General features: G+C 41.0%; 1 protein-coding gene across 2 annotated transcripts in view; it reads left to right on the top strand.

Annotated features, from left to right (window-relative positions):
- HMCN1 (hemicentin 1) overlaps positions 1-19,974 on the top strand; it is a 461,110-nt gene that overhangs the window by 266,789 nt on the left and 174,347 nt on the right. For both annotated transcript variants that reach the window (XM_033960229.1, XM_033960228.1), the window contains exons 47-50: positions 700-813; positions 3,983-4,069; positions 9,342-9,533; positions 11,697-11,870. In XM_033960229.1, the coding sequence (XP_033816120.1) occupies positions 700-813; positions 3,983-4,069; positions 9,342-9,533; positions 11,697-11,870 (567 nt within the window). The remainder of the gene's footprint in view (positions 1-699; positions 814-3,982; positions 4,070-9,341; positions 9,534-11,696; positions 11,871-19,974) is intronic.

Here is a 19,974-nt window from a genome sequence, read left to right as displayed (position 1 = left end):
GGGAGACAGATTCAGAACAAATGCCAGGAAGTTCTTCTTCACTCAGAGGGTGGTGGCTACCTGGAATGCGCTTCCAGAGGAAGTGGTAGAACAAAGTGCGATTGTGGGTTTCAAAATGGGACTGGACAAATTCCTGAAGGAAAAGGGGATTGAGGGGTACAAATAGAGGGGTACTATGCAATACAAAATGCTTTAGAGTAATAGATAACTTACAGGTCATTGACCTGGGGGGCCGCTGTAGGAGCAGACTGCTGGGCATGATAGGCCTGTGGTCTGACTCAGTAGAGGCGATGCTTATGTTCTTATATTCTTATCTGGAAGGGTATTGAAAGAACATCGGGTTGAGGTGGGGGTCAGAGAAATTTGTCAAAGAGGTAGGTTTTTATTGACTTTCTAAACGTTTGGTACGATGAAAATCGAATATAATCCCCAAGTACTTGAAACTACCTACTAGCTTTATACTATAATGATTTAAAGAAAAATCTAATCGAGGTGTTGCCTTATCTCCTGAGATAGACTAGGTTGTCCATTTTTTATTCATCTTTTAAAAACTGTCTTCTGGTGATAACAGTTCAACTTTGGAGCTACCTGAGGCATCTTTGATGTTTGCGACTGAGGTTTTTGAAATCTGATCAATGCATTTTAGGGGCCTTATCCCTTAGCTGTGATATCCCATTCTCCTTTGTATTTCTCTTGTAGGGGGCAGGACATTGCGTTTGATGCAGGCAGCTGTGGATGACGCAGGCAGCTATACCTGCATTGTGACCAATGCTGCTGGAGAAGAAAGAAAACACTTTAATCTTCATGTACTAGGTACAGTTTGTATTTCACTGAAAGTATTTGTTAATGTGAATGCTATGTATTGCTTCATGATTTTGTTTCATTTTCTGTCGTTTGTCCACAAGGCTAATTTTATTTATATAAAAATGAAAAACACACAAAATTTTACTTAAACAAAGTTTACGAGTTGCCCCACCTTGCTGTTTTTTAAAACTACCACTAAGCTTAACAGTATATTGTAATTCTTGTGCACTCAACAAATATAATCAATGGCCTATGACAGTGTTTCTCAACAGTACGCAGGCTGCTTGTTAGGGGTACGTGCCGCCACAGATATTGCCTGCCTGCCCACCCTCCTCCACCGCCGGGGATCCCTCTTTCTTGCTCCTCCCCCTCTGTCAAAGCCAACCCAACTCCAGCCCCCACTCCTCTCAGCTGGATCCAACCTCTCCTCAGTTCCTGATTCCCCGACCTACTAGCTCCCTGCTACTGTATTTTAAAAACTTCGGGCAGCCTGCGGTGCAATGAAACCAGCTTCCCGCTGTCTGCCTGCTTGCCTCAGATGTGTTTTCTGCAGCCTACGCAGAACGCTGCAGAAAGAATACTTCCGAGGCAGGCAGACGGCGGGAGGCTGACTTCATTGTGCCTCTGGCTGCCAGATTAGATCCCACACAGTCAACGCTAACAGAAGACCATGTCTTTTTCATACACATAGAACACAGATACATCCTCACCCAATATGGAATAAGTAATCACAAACTAAAATTAAGAAATATGTAGGCAAAAGTTAAACTGAACCACCAAGAAGCCAGAATTTTCATATAGTGCAACAAGAAGCCAGAATTTTCATATAGTGCAACAGAAAAAGTATGCATGTCCCCTAATACTGTGCAAAATATAAATATAAAGACAGCAACTGTAAATTTTAAAAAAATTACAAATAATCACCACTTTACAAATAGAAATAAAACAAGAGATGGAAAATAAGATAATATTTTTTTATTGGACTAATATTTTTCAATTAGCTTTCAGAGGCCAAAACCTCCTTCCTCAGGTCAGTACAGTATATTATCATCTCTGGTTTCTCCTTTCCTAATCTTCTCTTCACTCTCTTTCTTCCATTCAGCATCTGCTCTCTCCCTCCCTTCCATCCAACATCCAACCTCTTTCTCTGCCCCTTCCATAAACTGTCTACCCTCTCTCCCCTTCATCCATCCTGTGCCCCCTCTATTTTTTACATGATTCTTTTTTTTTTTAATTTATAATTTTCAATCATTACATTTAATATAATGAACAAAGAAAAAAAAGGCATCGTATACAAAACATTTACAATAATCAAAACATCCATTCATAATTCCATCAAGCCCAGTATCCTGTTTCCAACAGTGGCCAACTCAGGTCCCAAATACCTAGCAAGATCCCAAGTAGTAAAACAGATTTTATGCTGCTTATCTTAGGAATAAGCAGTGCATTTCTCCAACACATCTCAATAATGGCCTATGGACTTCTCTTAGGAAATTATCCAAGCCTTTTTTAAACCCAGTTAACCAATTTCACTACTTTATCCAGCAATGACTTCCAGAGTTTAATTACATGTTAAGTGAAAAAATATTTTCTCCGGTTTGTTTTAAATCTACTACTTACCCCCCTCTTTTACTAAGGTATGCTAGTGTTTTTAGCATGCGCTGCCCCCCCCCCCCCACTATGCGCCAAGAACTAACGCCAGCTCAGCTAAGCGTGTGCTAAAACCGCTAGTGCAGCTTAGTAAAAGGAGCCCTTAGTTGCTTCATTGCATGCCCCCTACTAGTATTTTTGGAAAGAGTAAACAAGCGGATCCCAGAGTTCAGACACAGCAAAACTGAAACCCAAAAGAGCGTAACCCTACCATCAATGATTGTCTAACTGTAACCTGTTTCATTGTCATGACTAGTCTGTCTTTAAACCAATTGTGAATGTCATTTTGTAATTCGTTCTGAGCTTCTGGGAGAATGGGATAGAAATCAAAATAAATAAATAAAATATTATATGCTACAAAAATGATTCAATTTTATTGATAATAATAATAATAACAACTGTGTGGGGTATTTGAAGGTTCCCACTAGAATATAAACTGGATATTAAAAACTAAAAATGTTGTTTAAAAAAAAAACTATTGAATTTGAAGGAGAACCTAAAGAATTATGGACCCCTACACGTTTACATAGAATTGATAGCTCTAAGTCTAATAGATGCTGGCATTGTCATCTTGAAGCAGGAACATTAGATCATCTTTTATTCTATTGTCCATTCATATTAACATTTTGGAAATCAATTTGGCCCCAAATCAATAGGATGTTAGAAAATCCTGTAGCCTTGACATACGATACAATTCTATTTGGTACTGCAATGAGATCTCAAAGTCAAATTTCATCAAATAACAACAAACTTTTATTTATAATGACTGGAATAGCAATACAGCAAATTACACACAATTGGAAAAATTGTGACAGATTGAACTATAATTTTTGGTGGAACTCAGTTTGCCATATATATAAAATGGAACATACATTTGCAACACAAAAAGGATATATGGATAAATTCAAAAAGATTTGGGGACCATTAACAAAATATTGTAATAATTGAATTTCATTTTCTCATAATAAGAAAATAGTTAAAGAAGAAAGGGAGGGAGGGGATATGGGAGGGGGGTTTATACTCTTTATTATAAATTATAAATAAAATATTATTAATAGATGGTATTCTTACATGAAAACAATGTAATAAAGGGAAGGGAAAAAGGTTAATAATTTAAAAAATAATTGATAAAATCATTACAATATATATGTTGTATAACTTTATAAGAAAAATAATTACAGTTATATGATATATAAAATCATAAGAAATATAAGATAAGAAATGTTATGTATAAAATACATTATAGAAATATCAAGTGTATTATTAAGATAATTGTATGAAAATTTATGACACTTGTTGTTAAATGAAAAAAATTCAATAAAAAAACTTAAACAGAAAAAAAAAAAAAAAAAAAAGAATTGTTTACCTAGCTTGTAGCCTATCTTAAGACATTAAACATGAGAAACTGGGACCTGCATAGAATGGTGGGCACAGCTCTGGCCACCTTATTGGACACTGGATGGACCTCAAGGGTCATTTTCTGCCATTACTTACTATGTTGTTCTTGTTTGGGTTTTTTTCACCCTAGTGCCCCCAAGCATTGCGGGTGAGAACAACCCTGAAGATGTGAAAGTGAAAGAGAGAGCCAGTGTTACATTATCATGTGAAGTGGCAGGTAAGATTGTTGTGCATGTCCATAATTGTAGTCATGTAGGAAAGATTCTCTGTTGAGATGGATGACTCGCACACCAGAGATGTTTCTAGTTGGCTTTACATAAGGCTTACTTATTCTGGCTTTCTTAAGAGTTAGACCTATATAGTGGTCATGAGGGTAGGAATTGTAAACATGGCTTCTGGTTTCCTGCAATACAATGATAAGGAGGCACAAAATCTGGCCCTTTTCACAGAATTGAGAACATTAAGAAAATGCATGCTAACACAGACTAAGGTCCACCAAGCCAGCATCCTGTCTTTGACAGTAGTCAGTCTGGATCATAAGTACCTGGCAGATCTCCAAAAACTAGATTATTTCTTATAGTTCATTTCCAGAGATGAGCAATGGCTTTCACAAGTCTACCTGACTAGACCTCAGTCACCCAGGAATAATGGAAAACCAGGAGCTAGGTCAGCATACTTGACCTCTCTCTCTCTTTGCCCAACAGATTCCCTCTTCCTTTCTGTATCAGTTCAAAGGGAAGGATGGGATTTGGCATACTGCCTTTCTGTGGTTACAATCAAAGTGGTTTACCTATACAGTTACATTATTTTGTGCTTGTGACAATAGAGGGTTAAGTGACTTGCCCAGCATCACAAGGAGCTATGGTGGAAACTGAACTCGGTTCCCCAAGTTACTGCACTAACCATTGGGCTACTCCTGCTTCTTAAGAAAAGTGCAACAGGCTATGTCTCTCATTTGCTGCTGGAAGCCAGAGTGTTGTGATTTGAATTGCTTCTCACAATTTATCCCACAACAGAGAATGACGATGAGGCTTGAGGTGTAACTAGTCTCTTCCCCCCTCCTCCTTTCTTCCAGATGGTTCTGCATGGAGAGGGGGATCAGTAGGAGTTTGGATGAATATGGGATAGACAATAGGTAGAGGGTCTTGGATAGGGTTTATTTTTTTTGTGATGTGTTAACTTATATAAGTTTTATAGTATTTATTAATCCATTATCTATATATCTTTCTTTAAGCTGTTTGGCCTACAGAGATTGTCTAAATAAATAAAGGGGTCAGAAAAGTTTAGTTGTAGGGAGTGAGAGAGGATATTTACTGGAAAGAAGGTTAAAATGTAAGAGGATGGATTGAAGAACTAACATAGAGCTGGAGGGGAGGATGGGATTAGAGAATGACACAGGGACAAATTTTTCCCCGTCCCCCGCGGGAACTCATTTTCCCATCCCAGTGAGTTCTTTTCCTGTCCCTGCTCCATTCCTGTAAGCTCTGTCCTCATCTGCACAAGCCTCAAACACTTTAAAATCATAAGTGTTTGAGGTTTGTGCAGTTAAGATCGAGCCTACATGAATGGGAATAGAGAGCTGAAGGAATACAAATATATGCTGTCAGTTATTGGCTTTAGAAAGGATTTGGAGTTTGATAGCGTCCCACACCGCAGGTTATTGAGCAAGATGAGTTTGATTGCATGGGTTAAGGACTGGCTTGGAGGTAGACTTCAAAGGGTGGTGGTAAACGGCACTCCCTCCAAAACGATGGAAGTGATCAGTGGAGTGCCACAGGGCTTGGTCTTGGCCCGATCCTATTCAACATCTTCGTAAGAGACTTGGCTAAGGGGCTTCGAGGTAAAATTACGTTATTCGCTGATGACGCCAAACTATGCAACATAGTAGGCAAGAGCACAATAGATAAAAGCACAGTGCCTGACAAAAGCTCAATGCCTGACAGTATGACGCATGACCTACTACTCCTACTGGAGCATTGGTCAAAGACTTGGCAACTAAGTTTCAATGCCAAAAAATGCAAGGTCATGCACCTTGGCAGCAAAAATCCATGCAGGACTTACACCCTAAATGGTGAGACCCTAGCAAGGACTGTAGCAGAACGAGACTTAGGGGGTGATCATTAGTAAAGACATGAAGACTGCCAATCAAGTGGAGAAAGCTTCATCCAAGCCTAGACAAATCATAGGTTGTATCCGTAGAAGTTTCGTCAGCCGTAAGCCCGAGGCCATAATGCCGTTGTACAGATCCATGGTGCGACCCCATCTGAAATACTATGTACAATTCTGGAGGCCACATTACCAAAAAGATGTGCTGAGAGTTGAGTCGGTTCAGCGAATGGCCACCAGGATGGTCTCGGGACTCAAGGATCTCCCTTATGAGGAACGGCTGGATAAGTTGCAGCTATACTCACTCGAGGAACGCAGAGAGAGGGGAGACATGATCGAGACGTTCAAATATGTCACTGGCCGTATCGAGGTGGAAGAAGATATCCTTTTTGTTAAAGGACCCACGGCAACAAGAGGGCATCCGTTGAAAATCAGGGGTGGGAAATTTCATGGTGACACCAGAAAATATTTCTTCACCGAAAGGGTGGTTGATCGCTGGAATAATCTTCCACTACAGGTAATTGAGGCCAGTAGCGTGCCAGATTTTAGGAAAAAATGGGATTGGCATGTGGGATCTCTTCACGGAGGAAGTTAGGGGGTGGGTCATTAGTGTGGGCAGACTAGATGGGCCGTGGCCCTTTTCTGCCGTCATTTTCTATGTTTCTATGTATATCTGTGCCCTGGAGAGACTATCCGATGATTAGAAATTTTTATTAGGGTTGTACCGAATATTTGTTTTCGATTTAGCCCTGAATAGATGATTCGTATTCGACTGAATTGCGATTTAAATTTGAATACTACTAATCCAGGGCCCTACTGTACTAAATCCTACTGAAATAAACACTTGACTCCTGTTATTCAAAGCTATTTAACCAGAGTCCTATCTTTGGCTGCTATTAACTTAATCCAATATTCAGCACTGGCTGAGCTAGTTATGTTAATGCCGGCCCCAAACCCCCCCAAGATATTCAATGCCGGTCTCCAGAAATGGCCTGGAATTGAATATCTGGGGACAACGTCAACCATGGGAGTTAGCCGGGCCCCCTTTTATCGTTGTTATGTTAAAGCTCATTATTTGTATTTGGCTGAAAAATATTTTTCATTATTCATATTCGGCTATTTGGTACAGCTTTAATTTTTATGCTGTTTTATTTGATTGTAAGTGCATTGTTTTGTGTTTTGTGTTTTGGGGCTTTTTAAAAATTATTATACAACACCTTGAATAGTATATAAATGTTTATAAGTAACTAAATAAAACTCATCTTTGTTGACTTCAGTAGCTCTGCCGTCTTCAGTATTAGACCGTCACTTTCAGTAAAGAGGAGGGGAACATGTATTTCAGTCTGTGGGGTGCACTTTGCACTCATGCAACAGTTATTTTGGGGTGCTTTGAGGTTTATATGGGTACCCTTTTTTTCTTCCTTTCCCTATTATCCTTTTGCAAATTTTATTGTACGAGGGTCATTTCATAAATAATGCACACTATTTTTTTTTTATTTACGTTTTATTTTTTTTACCAGTATTTCTTTACAATCCTTCAATATAGTCTCCCTGCTTTGCAATGACCAAGTCCCAACGTCCGGGAAGCTTCATTATTCCATCCAAGACACCGTTTTTGTTCAGTTGCCAAATGGCTCGGGTACCGGTGAAAGAAAGCTCTTCCAGAGATGCAAAACAATGTTCACGCATAGGTTGTTTCAACTTTGGAAACAGGTCGAAGTCTGATGGACTCATGTCTGGACTGTAGGGAGCAGGAGGAAAAATCTCCCAGCCGTATTCACGTAGTTTTTCAATGATGAATGGAGAGCTGCATCTTCCCCACATCCCAAAAAATTTTGACGAACTCAATCAAAAGTCAAACAAATGATGATTTTTGCTTATGATCATGAAGGCATCATCATTACAGACAAAGTTCCATGTGGAAGAAGTGTCACAGCAGTGTATTATCATGAGTTTTTGCACAAAAAGCGCAGAAAAATGCACAAAACCCGACCTCAGTTGCTCTTGGCTGGGCCACTCATTCTTCACAACAGCACTCACCAGCACATAGGGAATGTCATCATTGAAAAACTACGCAAATATGGCTGGGAGGTGTTACCTCATGCTCCCTACAGTCCAGACACGAATCCACCAGACTTCGACCTTTTTCCAAAGTTGAAACAACTTATGCGTGGACATCGTTTTGCATCTCTGGAGCTTTCTTCCACTGAGCCATTTGGCAACTGAACAAAAACGATGTTTTGGATGGAATAATGAAGCTTTCTGGATGCTGGGACTCAGTCATTGCAAAGCAGGGAGACTATATTGAAGGACTGTAAAGAAATACTTGGGAAAAAAAAAATCATGTACATAAGAACATAAGAATTTGCCTCCACCGGGTCAGACCAGAGGTCCATCCCGCCCAGCGGTCCGCTCCCGCGGCGGCCCTCCAGGTCTATCACCTGTGCTGTGGTCCCTGACTATTCCTATAACCTTACCTCAACTCCTACCTCAATCCCCTTATCGTCTAGGAACCTATCCAAACCTTCTTTAAAGCCCTGTAATGTGCTCTGTCCTATCACGGCCTCCGGAAGTGCGTTCCACATGTCCACCACCCTCTGGGTAAAAAATAACTTCCTAGCGTTTGTTCTAAACCTGCCCCCTTTTAATTTCTCCGAGTGCCCCCTTGTACTTGTGGTTCCCCACAGTGTGAAAAATCTGTCCCTGTCTACCTTTTCTATGCCCTTCAGGATTTTGAAGATTTCTGTCATGTCTCCTCTAAGTCTCCGCTTTTCCAGGGAGAATAGCCCCAACTTTTTCAACCTGTCCGCATATGAGAAGTTTTCCATACCCTTTATCAGTTTAGTCGCTCTTCTCTGGACTCCCTCAAGTATTGCCATGTCCTTCTTGAGGTATGGTGACCAGTACTGGACACAGTACTCCAGATGCGGGCGCACCATTGCACGATACAGTGGCATGATGACTTCCTTCGTCCTAGCCGTGATACCTTTCTTAATGATACCCAACATTTGGTTTGCTTTCCTTGAGGCTGTCGCGCATTGGGCTGACGCTTTCAATGTTGTGTCTATGTAAATAGTGTACATTATTTATGAAATGACCCTCATAATTTGCCTTATTGTTTTTCCCTTTAAATGTAACAGTTTGTCTTGTATTATTTTATACTTATTGTAAACCACTTAGATTTTAACTTTTTTGTTTTATTTTTGCGGTATATTAAACAAATTGAAGTTGAACTTGAATTTGACATCTGTCCCATGGTGTGTGTGCTGATAAATGTTAAAATAATTACTGTGCTTTAGGATGCTGCATTCAAAAATGCTTTAGCAGCCTTATTAAAACCATAGCCTGAGTAGGTGACTGAAAGCAAGGCTTCTTTTTTCAAGGGATGCCAGTTCCGCAGATTGCATGGCTGAAAGATGGTCATCCCCTCCCTCAGGACCAAGAGCACCGGATTCTGTCTGGAGGACGCCATCTGCAAATCAGTAATGCGCAAGTGGCTGACACAGGGAGATATACCTGCATTGCATCAAATGCCGCTGGCGATAGGAGCAAAAGCTTCAGTCTTAATGTATTAGGTGAGCTCTGTCGGGTTGCAAGTGGAAAATGGTCCACAGATGAGGTTAGGAGGTGATAGATGCATCTAATTCTGCTGTAGCTTCGAGGAGGCAAACAGCTGTACTCAATTTAATCTGTATGACCTAATAATGGATTGCAGTCCATGTGAACAACAATTTATATGGCCTGCATGTTGTGTTATGCATGGCAGAATTTCTAAGGAAAATGTTTACTAAGAGGTATTTACCATTTAGCAGAGCCTCTCAAGGGATAATGGTAGCCTGAGCCAACTTGCTTGGGCGGTATCCTCCCCCCCCCCCCCATTGCATTGCCTCCAGCACCCTTATCCCATGTAATATCGACATTTCTTCCCCTCCCTTGGTCCAGTGTTCTTCCCCCTCACCCCCTGATCGGTCTCCCTTTCTCCTTCCTCTGTCCCTCCTACCCATGGGTCTAGCAGTATTCCCTCTTTCACTCTTCCGCAGTTCTATAAAATTTATTTTGGTTGCCAGCAGAAGCAACAGCAGCATGACAGGTTGCCCTTGGCCAGCAATAGGTCTTCCCTCTGCCATATCATGCCTCTGCGGATTCAGTTTCCCGTGAGCAAACCATGGCAGAGGGAAGACCCAGGGGTTGTCCAAAGGCAGCCTGTCATGCTACTTCTATTGTCAGCAACCTCAAAGTCTTTTGTTACTTTATTCTGAGGCTGCTCATCCATCTGCACTGACATGCCCTAAGGTCAGATATGAATGATATGATCTCCCGTAGGACTTTGCTGACATTGCTAAGGCCAGCAAGTTAAGGCTGGGCTGACATATGGTACATAAACTTTGGTTGAAAACCAAAATGGGTTGGCGTTGTCTAACTTTCCTCTCCCTTTTATAAAACTGCGAAAGTGGTTTTTCGTGCCGGCTGGCACGCTGAATGTTCTGTGCTGTTCCCGATGCTCCTAGGAACTCAGCACACAGCATTCAGCGCACCAGCTGGCGCTAAAAAACTCTTTTGCGGTTTTGTAAAAGGAGGGGTTTGAGCACTAAGTTCTATTTTGGGGGGAGCCATTTATAGAATCTAGCTCATAATGTGTACAGAGAAACTTGAAGGGTATACTGTAAATTCTTACTTATACAAGGTTGGTTTTGCCTTAATTCTTGAAGCGTGCAAATTGCTTCGGATATATAAACGTCCCTTTAATTCCATTATTCGTTCTATTTAAAAATTTGTCACAGCATAATTAATTGCTAATAGCCATAGAAACATCATACCATATGACAGTTAAATTCTGCGTCTTTTCATTTGCCGCTTACTCCAGAGTGAGAATAGTCTTCATGGGGATTATTGGTCAGCTTCTGTCAGTTGACTAAGGGGCCCTTTTATAAATCTTAGTGCACACGAACAGAATTAGAAGTCATAGTAACATAGTAGATGACGGCAGATAAAGACCCGAATGGTCCATGCAGTTTGCCCAACCTTCTTCTTAGCTATTTCTGGGCAAGAATGCAAAGCTCTACCCAGTACTGTGCTTGGGTTCCTACTGCCATTAAAACCTACTCCAGCCCATCTACACCCTCCCAGCCATTGAAGCTCTCCCCAGCCCATCCTCCCCCAAACGGCCATATACAGACACAGACCGTGCAAGTCTGCCCAGTACTGGCCTTAGTTCAATATTTAATCTTATTTTCTGATTCTAAATCTTCTGTGTTCATCCCACGCTTCTTTGAACTCAGTCACCGTTTTACTCTCCACCACCTCTCTCGGGAGCGCATTCCAGGCATCCACCACCCTCTCCGTAAAGTAGAATTTCCTAACATTGCCTTTGAATCTACCACCCCTCAACCTCAAATTATGTCCTCTGGTTTTACCATTTTCCTTTCTCTGGAAAATATTTTGTTCTACGTTAATACCTTTCAACTATTTGAACGTCTGAATCGTATCTCCCCTGTCCCTCCTTTCCTCTAGGGTATACATATTCAGGGCTTCCAGTCTCTCCTCATACATCTTCTGGCGCAAGCCTCCTATCATTTTTGTCGCCCTCCTCTGGACCGCTTCAATTCTTCATACGTCCTTCGCCAGATACGGTCTCCAAAACTGTCCATTTTATACCCTTGGCTGTAACCTGATTTTTATATGTCTTTATGGATACCGTAAATTAAACTGTTGATCGTTCATTCTCGCTTTTGATATAGTGTCACCTACCATCGCTGGCACAAACAATGATGGGACTCCAGAGGAAGTCACCGTGATCCTGAACAGCCCCACCTCATTAGTGTGCGAGGCTTACTCTTACCCCCCTGCAACCATCACCTGGCTAAAGGATGGTGCGCCTTTTGAATCGAATCAGAATGTCAGGATTTTGCCAGGTATGTCACATACTAGTTATTTAAGTCCTATATAGCATTCAAGGTACATTTTTTTTTGTTTAAGTTTTTTTATTGAATTTTTTTTCCATTTAACAACAAGTGTCATAAATTTTCATACAATTATCTTAACAATACACTTGATATTTTTATAATATATTTTATATATAACATTTCTTGTCTTATTTTTCTTATTTTCTTATGGTTTTATATATCATATAATTGTAATTATTTTTCTTATAAAGTTATACAATATATATATTGTAATGATTTTATCAATTATTTTTTAAATATGAACCTTTTCCCCCTCCCTTTATTACGTTATTTTCATGTAAGAATATCATCTATTATAATATTTTATTTATAATATATGATAAAGAGAATAATTCCCTCCCCTTAACCCCTCCCCCCCTCCTTCTTTATACTATTTTCTTATCATGGGAAAATGAAATTCAAATATTGCAATATTCTGTTAAAGGTCCCCAAATCTTCTTGAACTTATTCACATATCCTTTTTGTGTTGCAAATGCATGTTCCATCTTATATATATGGCAAACTGAGTTCCACCAGAAATTATAGTTCAATCTGTCTCATTTATTTTTTTTTAATGTGTTTATTGGGATTTATCAACCTCCTTTATGAAGAGATTCACCCAAGGTGCTGTACAGGAGGTATAGTTTGACATAAAGCTTACAATTTTGCTAACAACCAAACAGTAGTACCGTATTTCCCCCCATATAGGCCGCAAAAAAAATGCTTATCTACCAGTAATTGGGCGGCCTATACAGCATTTTAAAAATCATCCCCCCGCCCTCCCTCCCTTTACCTCCCTCATTTGCGATGGCCTCCTCAAATCGCTGCGTCGGCGTTGCAGAGCAGGAGCGATCTTTGCGTCTGCAGGTCGGCCCCGCGCTGCTCCCTGTATGGCTTTGCCATCAGTTCTCACGGGACTCGTGGCCTTTATATGGAGAAATACAGTACAGTGACCAAATATAATCAAATATACATTCCATAAGGTAATCTTGGAGACAGACAATTTGAATCCTAATAATAGGAATAGTGTTAAAAATATAAACATTAAAATAGCACAATACATAGAAACATAGAAACACAGAAATAGACGGCAGATAAGGGCCATGGCCCATCTAGTCTGCCCACCCCAATGACCCTCCCCTACCTTTCTCTGTGGATAGAACAATAAATGTCAGCATGATACATCATAATGGACAGCATAGGGGAACATTCCTACAGCATAGACATATCGGCACAATAGAAAATTAATTCACAGAGAGGAGCATTTTCGATAGGACTTCTACGTTCGTTTTGAGAAAAGCTTCCAAAAATCGGGTAGATTAACGGCCTCTTTTACAAAGCTGTGCTAGCGGCTGCCATGCGGTAACAGCCCTGAAGCCCTTTAAATCTCTATGGTCTTCGGGACCGTTAGTGCATCACAGCCGCTAGTGTGGCTTTCTAAAAGAGGCCGTAAATGTCCATTTTTGAACCCGCAAGATGTCTATTTTTTTCCCCATAAAAGGCCCAGCTAGACCTTTTCTCCAGCTAGCCGTCTATCTTTTTTATTTTTCTGAAAATGGCCCAGATAGATGTCAAATTTCTTTTGTGATTATCGAAAAAAAATGTAGAACATCCAAATTAAAAACATCCAAAACCTGGGTTGGTTACTGTTGGAAACAAGATGCTGGTCTTCATGGACCTTCGGTCTGTCTCAGTATGACAATTCTTCTATTCTTATGTTCAAGCCATTTGCATGGAAGAGAGGCCAGCATTTTAATGGACTAGCCACACAGAAATGCCATCAGAGCAATGGGGCCCCCTAGTGGCCATTGCTGTGAACTTCGTATTAAGGGTACCAGGTACACATCTCACTATGATGAGCCCTCCAAAACTCCCTCAAAACCTACTGTACCCACCTGTCTATCACCCCAATAGCCCTCATTCATTCATTCAATTTTCTATACCGTTCTCCCAGGGGAGCTCAGAATGGTGTACATATTCAGGTACTCATGCCTGCAGGTGTCACCTATATGGCACTATAGTGGGATTTTACTTTTGGTGGGCTCACATTTTCCACCTCAGCTGTACCAGTTAGGGTGGCATATGGGCCTGCGTTCCACCAGGCTATTCCAGAGACCTGGCCATAGTATCTACAACTGTCATAGAAACAGAGAGGTACTGTTTCATGCAGGTATTTGGAGGGTGGGAGGTAGTCAGTGACCACCGGAGAAGTGTGTGGGGGCCCATATTCTCATCCCTCCAGTGGTCATCAGGTTAGTTTGGGTACCTTTTTGGTCCTTATTTGTTGTAAAAACAGGTCTAGCCCAAAACATCTAAATTGTGCCCTGGACATTATGCAAAATGTTTGATTATTTCTGTAAAATGTTCAAGTGCCAGCCTTCTCTATTCCCGCCCAAAACACGCCTTTAACATGCCCCTTTAAGATTTAGATGCACTGGAGACAAAATGACCAGAAAGACATCTAAAAAGCCAGTTTCAAAAATGCCCACTTGGATGTTTTGACTAGTAAGACGTCCAAGTGCCGGTTTATGCCATCTTTTGGGCGTCTTGTGTTTTTTTGAAAATGAGCCCCAGAGTATTCACTTTGCTTCCTTAATTATATTAAATGTAAATTTAGCTGAGTAGTTTCAAACCAATAAAACAAGATACAAAAATAAACCATTATTAAATCCCTTTAGACCAAAAAGTCCATGCAACTATGATCATTCTCGCATGATTGTTGAAGACAATATCTAAGTGTGAGTGCCAGTATGAATGGTTCTGTCAGTATTTTGGATTTTGTGTCAAGAAGTGCATTTATTTCTCTCTCATACCCTTTTTGCTGTTCTTTCCACACACACCATTTTTTTTTTCACAATTTCTTGCATCCAAATTCTTGAATCTCTGTTTCCCTTAAAAATGATTTGATTCTAACCTCTTGCGTGCATAGCTCAAGTTCCAAGTAGAGAAGCTGTTAAAACTCTTTAACTCCACTTGTAAGCCTATGGTTATTTTGGAATAATTTACATTCTCTCTGCCTGTGAGCATTAAGATAAACACAGCTGCTGTAACAGCAGTTAAAGAGAATATCAAACTGTAGCTTGGAGGTGTTTAGAAGGAAGTGATGTTAAAAGCCCATTTTTGAGTCTGCTTTCAACTCCTAACTCACCATAAGATACCTTTGTTCATCCCATCTTTCTCTCTGCTAGAAACTCCCAAACCCCTATATATCCTGTCTATCTGTCCAAATTGGATTGTAAGCTCTTCTGAGCAGGGACTGTCTTCAGCACTACAGAAATGATAAATTGTAGTAGTGGTAGTTGATTGCTTTGAGTCTTGTTGCAGTTTCTAATGAAATAGATCAGTGTCTCGCAAACTTTATCAAGCCGCGGCATGTTAAATGTAGTGGCTTGAGGCATCCGGAAATGTGCAGACGTCGATGTCATGATGTCACACATGTATGTGATGTCATCACATGCGCAGAGGCCCTCCAGACGGGCCCTGAGCCACCAGTGGGGGATTCTGGAAGGGAAGATGCGCAGAGAGAGGGAGAGGTGCTGGCTCCGGCTGATTACCTAGAGCAGGGGTGTCCAACCTGCAGCCCGAGGGCCGCATGCGGCCCAGTGAAGTATTTTGTGTGGCCTTCGTCGAGGGCGATGCATTGTTTTCCTCTGCTGCCCCCGGGTGTTTACCGTCTTGTCGGCTCCCTCCTGTGTCTTGCTGCAGCGTTTGCACTTTTGTGCGGCCCCAGAAACATTTTTTTTGGCCAATGCGGCCCAGCGAAGCCTAAAGGTTGGACACCTCTGACCTAGAGGTTGTGCTTCTTGCCATGAGAGGTACGTTCTGTAGGCAGTCAGCCAGTCCTGGCTCCTCTTCTCCTCCCTAATGTCTCATGGCACACCTGAAATCTCGGGTGGCACACAGTTTGCGATGCACGGAAGTAGATAATGCGGTAGCACCCATCTCTTTGTCTTGACTGTGTGTGAAGTACTTTGATGACATATGATTTTTCTGACTGAGCTCATGCGTGGGCTTTTTTTTTTCTCTCTCTACACTTGAAGGATCACAGGGAGTAGGTTTAAAATTCTTTGTTGTTTCAAGAACTTTGAATGTACCCCTGGCTTTTGTTTATATATGGCATAATTGCTTTTTATTACAAGGAACAATGAATGTGATTTCTATTACAGTTTTGCATTCCCGGAAACATTTTCAGTGGGGACTATAATTTATTCCAACAAAGAAAAATGGGGAGACCCAATGATCCACAGTGAAAACAATCCACCGATGAAAACAAAAACTGTGGATACAGATGTTCTGGAGATAATTTATTAAACACTGACATATAAAACCATGAAAATTCAATTAAAAAAGTACAATGATAAAAAAAAAAAAAATCCAACCAGACCCTACACGGTCCGTGTTTCAGCGAACACGCCTTCCTCAGGGGTCCAATGGTTTGCAAACTCACATATAAAGAATTGGACTGAAAACAGTCTATTGTCTTTACACATGTGAGCAAAGAACACCGCAGACAAACTGAAGTAGCAAAAAAAATGCTCACTAGGCTTTTCTCCCAGGCAGCAAATGATAGAAATTACTGGAGCAAAGACCTGGAAGGGTTGATGGGTCAAAATGAAGTACCGGACCCGGTTGGGTTTTTATCACAGCATTTTTTATCATTGTACTTTTTTAATTGAATTTTCATGGTTTTATATGTCAGTGTTTAATAAATTATCTCCAGAACATCTGTATCCACAGTTTTTGTTTTTGTCGACTATAATTTATTCTGCAGTGACAGAAATTATCAACATGTCCCTGCTCAGAAGAGCTTACTATCTGTTAAGAGGCAAGGTTATGGCTATCTCTATTCCCTGCACTGACTTTCAGTGATTATGTAAATATTTATAACATTTAAGGGGGTTGTTATCAATGCGGATTATTTTACCATAAGTTGTACAATTTAGCACAGGTTCTCGTTTCATAAAATGGGACCTTGTCCAAAAATGCATGACTTGTGGTAAAATAACCCATCTTAACGATAGTCCATGCTGATAACTCCCCCCCCTCCGATAATGTTATAAATACTTAACACTTACATGAAAATCAGTGTAGGAAATAGAGATACTGTAACCCTTGTCTCTTGGAAAAAAATCTAACTACTACAGATCTGATGGTTCATTCTCATTAGTGTACTCTACTACCAATATTACATTACATTACATTGGTGTCTTCTATCCCGCCAAAAACTTTCAGTTCTAGGCGGTTTACAACAAGAGTTGGCCTGGGCATATCCAGGGAGAATATATGGTTAATAGATGTAGTATGCATCGGGATCTGTGGAGGGTCGATCAGGTTTAGTTAGATCATTTGATAAATTTCTTGAATAGAAAGGTTTTAAGTTCTTTCCTGAATGTTTTGTAGTTGGGCATTATAGTCAGCAGATTGGAGAGGTGGTGGTCTAGTTTCGCTGCTCTGGTGGCTAATAGTCCATCGTGTATTTTTTTGCTTTGTATACCTTTGATTGGGGGGTGGGTAAAGTGTGCACGAGTTCTCCTTGGTCTGGATGTGTTTTTCCTGATTAGGCAATTACTCTGATAGCTTGGTCCTCTTCCATTTAGGGCTTTGAATAGGGTACAGTAGAATTTGTATTGTATGCGTGCTTGTACTGGGATCCAGTGTGAATCTGGGAAGTCGGTGGTAATGTGGTCGTATTTTTTCAGCGAGTAAATCAGTCTAAGAGCTGTATTTTGGACTATTTGTAATTGTTTTAGCATGTTGGTTGGGCATGATAGGTATAGGATGTTACAGTAGTCCAGGAGTCCTAGGATTAGCGCTTGTACCAAGAGTTTGAATTGCTCGTTGTTGAATTATTTTCAGATTTGCATGGTTGCGAATGCCTTCTGGATCGTTTTGCTGATTTGAAGTTGCGTGGTGCCCCAGCAGTTTTAGGTTGGGTATGTGATGGAGTCTATTTCTAGGTTTGTTATGGTTGGGGTTTTGTTTTTTTCTAGAAGTAAGAAATTGGTTTTGTCTTGATTCAGCTTTAATTTGTGGTCTCTCATCCATTTTGACACTGTTTCTAGTGCAGTGTGTAGTTTGTTCGTTGTGTTGGGGTTGGTTTGGTCGAAAGGCAGGAGGATGGTGATGTCATCTGCATAGCTGTATGAAGTTATGTTTATTTCATCTAAGCTAAGTGTGGTTATGTAAAGATTGAACAGTGTTGTAGATAGTGGGGAGCCTTGGGGGACTCTGCAGGGGTTGTTCCAGGATTCCGACTGTTCCTTGTTTGCTTTAACTCTGTATTTTCTTGAGTGGAGGAATCCTTCAAATATCAGGATGTGATATTTCTACATATTATACGAAACTGAGATAACGTTTAGAATTAACATAAGAACATAAGAATAGCCTTACTGGGTCAGACTAATGGTCAATCTAGCCCAGTAGCCTGTCCTCACGGAGGCCATTTCAGATCACCTGGCAGAGTAGCAACCTACCATGCTACCGATCCAGGGCAAGCAGTGGCTTTTCTAATCTAATCTAATATTCGTGAGTCGCACAAACCTAAACAGGCTCTAGGTGACTTGAAGAAGGAAAAGGGTAGATTGGGCAAAGAGGGGAAGTAAGGAAGAAGGAGGAGAAAAACCTAACCATACTAAGCAAAAGAGCAGGTGCGTAAGGCGATCTTGTAAATTTAATTGTCAAAGAGTAGTGTTTTCAGTTTCTTCCAGAATTGTGCGTGATTGGCTTCTGTTCTTATTGTCTCTGCAAGATCATTCCCCTGTCTCTCTCAATAACAGGCTATGGACTTTTCATCCGGGAAATTGTCCAAACCTTTATGAAAACCAGCTACGCTATCCACTCTTACCACAACCTCTAGCAATGCGTTCCAGAGCTTAACTATTCTCTGAGTGAAAACAAATTTCTTCCTATTGGTTTTAAAAGTATTTCCCTGTAACTTCATTGAGTGACCCTTAGTCTTAATAATTTTTGACGAAGTAAAAAAATCGATCCACTTTTACCCGTTCTACACCACTCAGGATTTTGTAAAACTAAACTAAACCTTGGGTTTATATACCGCACCATCTCCACGAATGCGGAGCTCGGCACGGTTTACAGGAAGAAGGATGAGAGAGGAACTACAGTGGAGAGATTAAAGAGTTAGGTGTAAAGGGGGAAGGTGAGAGGCCTAAGAGGGGGGAAGTGTTACAGTTTTGAGAATAGCCAGGTTTTTAGGTGTTTGCGGAAGAGTTGGAGGGAGCTTGAGGTTCGGAGAGGGGAGGTGAGGTTATTCCAGATCTCAGTGATTCTAAAGGGGAGGGATGACCCAAGTTTGCCTACATGGGAAATACCTTTTATGGAAGGGAAGGATAGTTTAAAAATTTGGGAGGATCTGGAGGAAGTAGGGGTTGGGGAGTTCCAGGATAGAGGGATAACGGCAGGAAGGATGCCATGTAGGATCTTGTAGGCCAGACACGCACATTTGAAGTGGATCCTGGGGATTACTGGGAGCCATTGGAGCTTAGACAGGAGTGGTGAGACGTGATCAAATTTGCTTTTCGCGAAAACAAGCTTAGCTGCGGTGTTCTGAATCCGCTGAAGTCTGTGGAGGCTTTTCTTGGTTAGGCTGAGGTAGATAGAATTGCAGTAATCCAATCTGGAGAGGATGATGGATTGTACTAGGACTGCGAAGTGTTTTTGGTGAAAATAGGGTCTGACTTTCCTTAGCATGTGAAGGCTGAAGAAGCATTTCTTCACCAGGGATTGGAGATGTTCGTTGAAGGATAGAGAAGAGTCTAAGGTGACACCCAGAACTTTACTTGAGAACTCGAGCTGTAATGGGGGGCCGGAGGACAATGGGATGGAGGAAGGTAGATGGTCTAATTTTGGGCCGAGCCAAAGGAGTTTTGTTTTGGACTCGTTTAGTTTCATATGCATTGTGAATGCCCAGGATTGGAGGTTCTTTATGCATGAAGATATGTTCGTGGAGAGGTTAGTGAGGTTCGAGTCGGTTTCAAGGAGGACGAGGATGTCATCAGCGTAAGTGTAAAGAGTTTCAAGGAGGACATGTAAATGTTAAAGAGGACTGGGGAGAGGG

Source organism: Geotrypetes seraphini, chromosome 10 (genome assembly GCF_902459505.1).
Source record: "Geotrypetes seraphini chromosome 10, aGeoSer1.1, whole genome shotgun sequence".
Lineage (NCBI taxonomy): Eukaryota > Metazoa > Chordata > Amphibia > Gymnophiona > Dermophiidae > Geotrypetes > Geotrypetes seraphini.
Note: the sequence above shows the minus strand (reverse complement) of the source record. Positions and strands in the feature narration are given on the sequence as shown.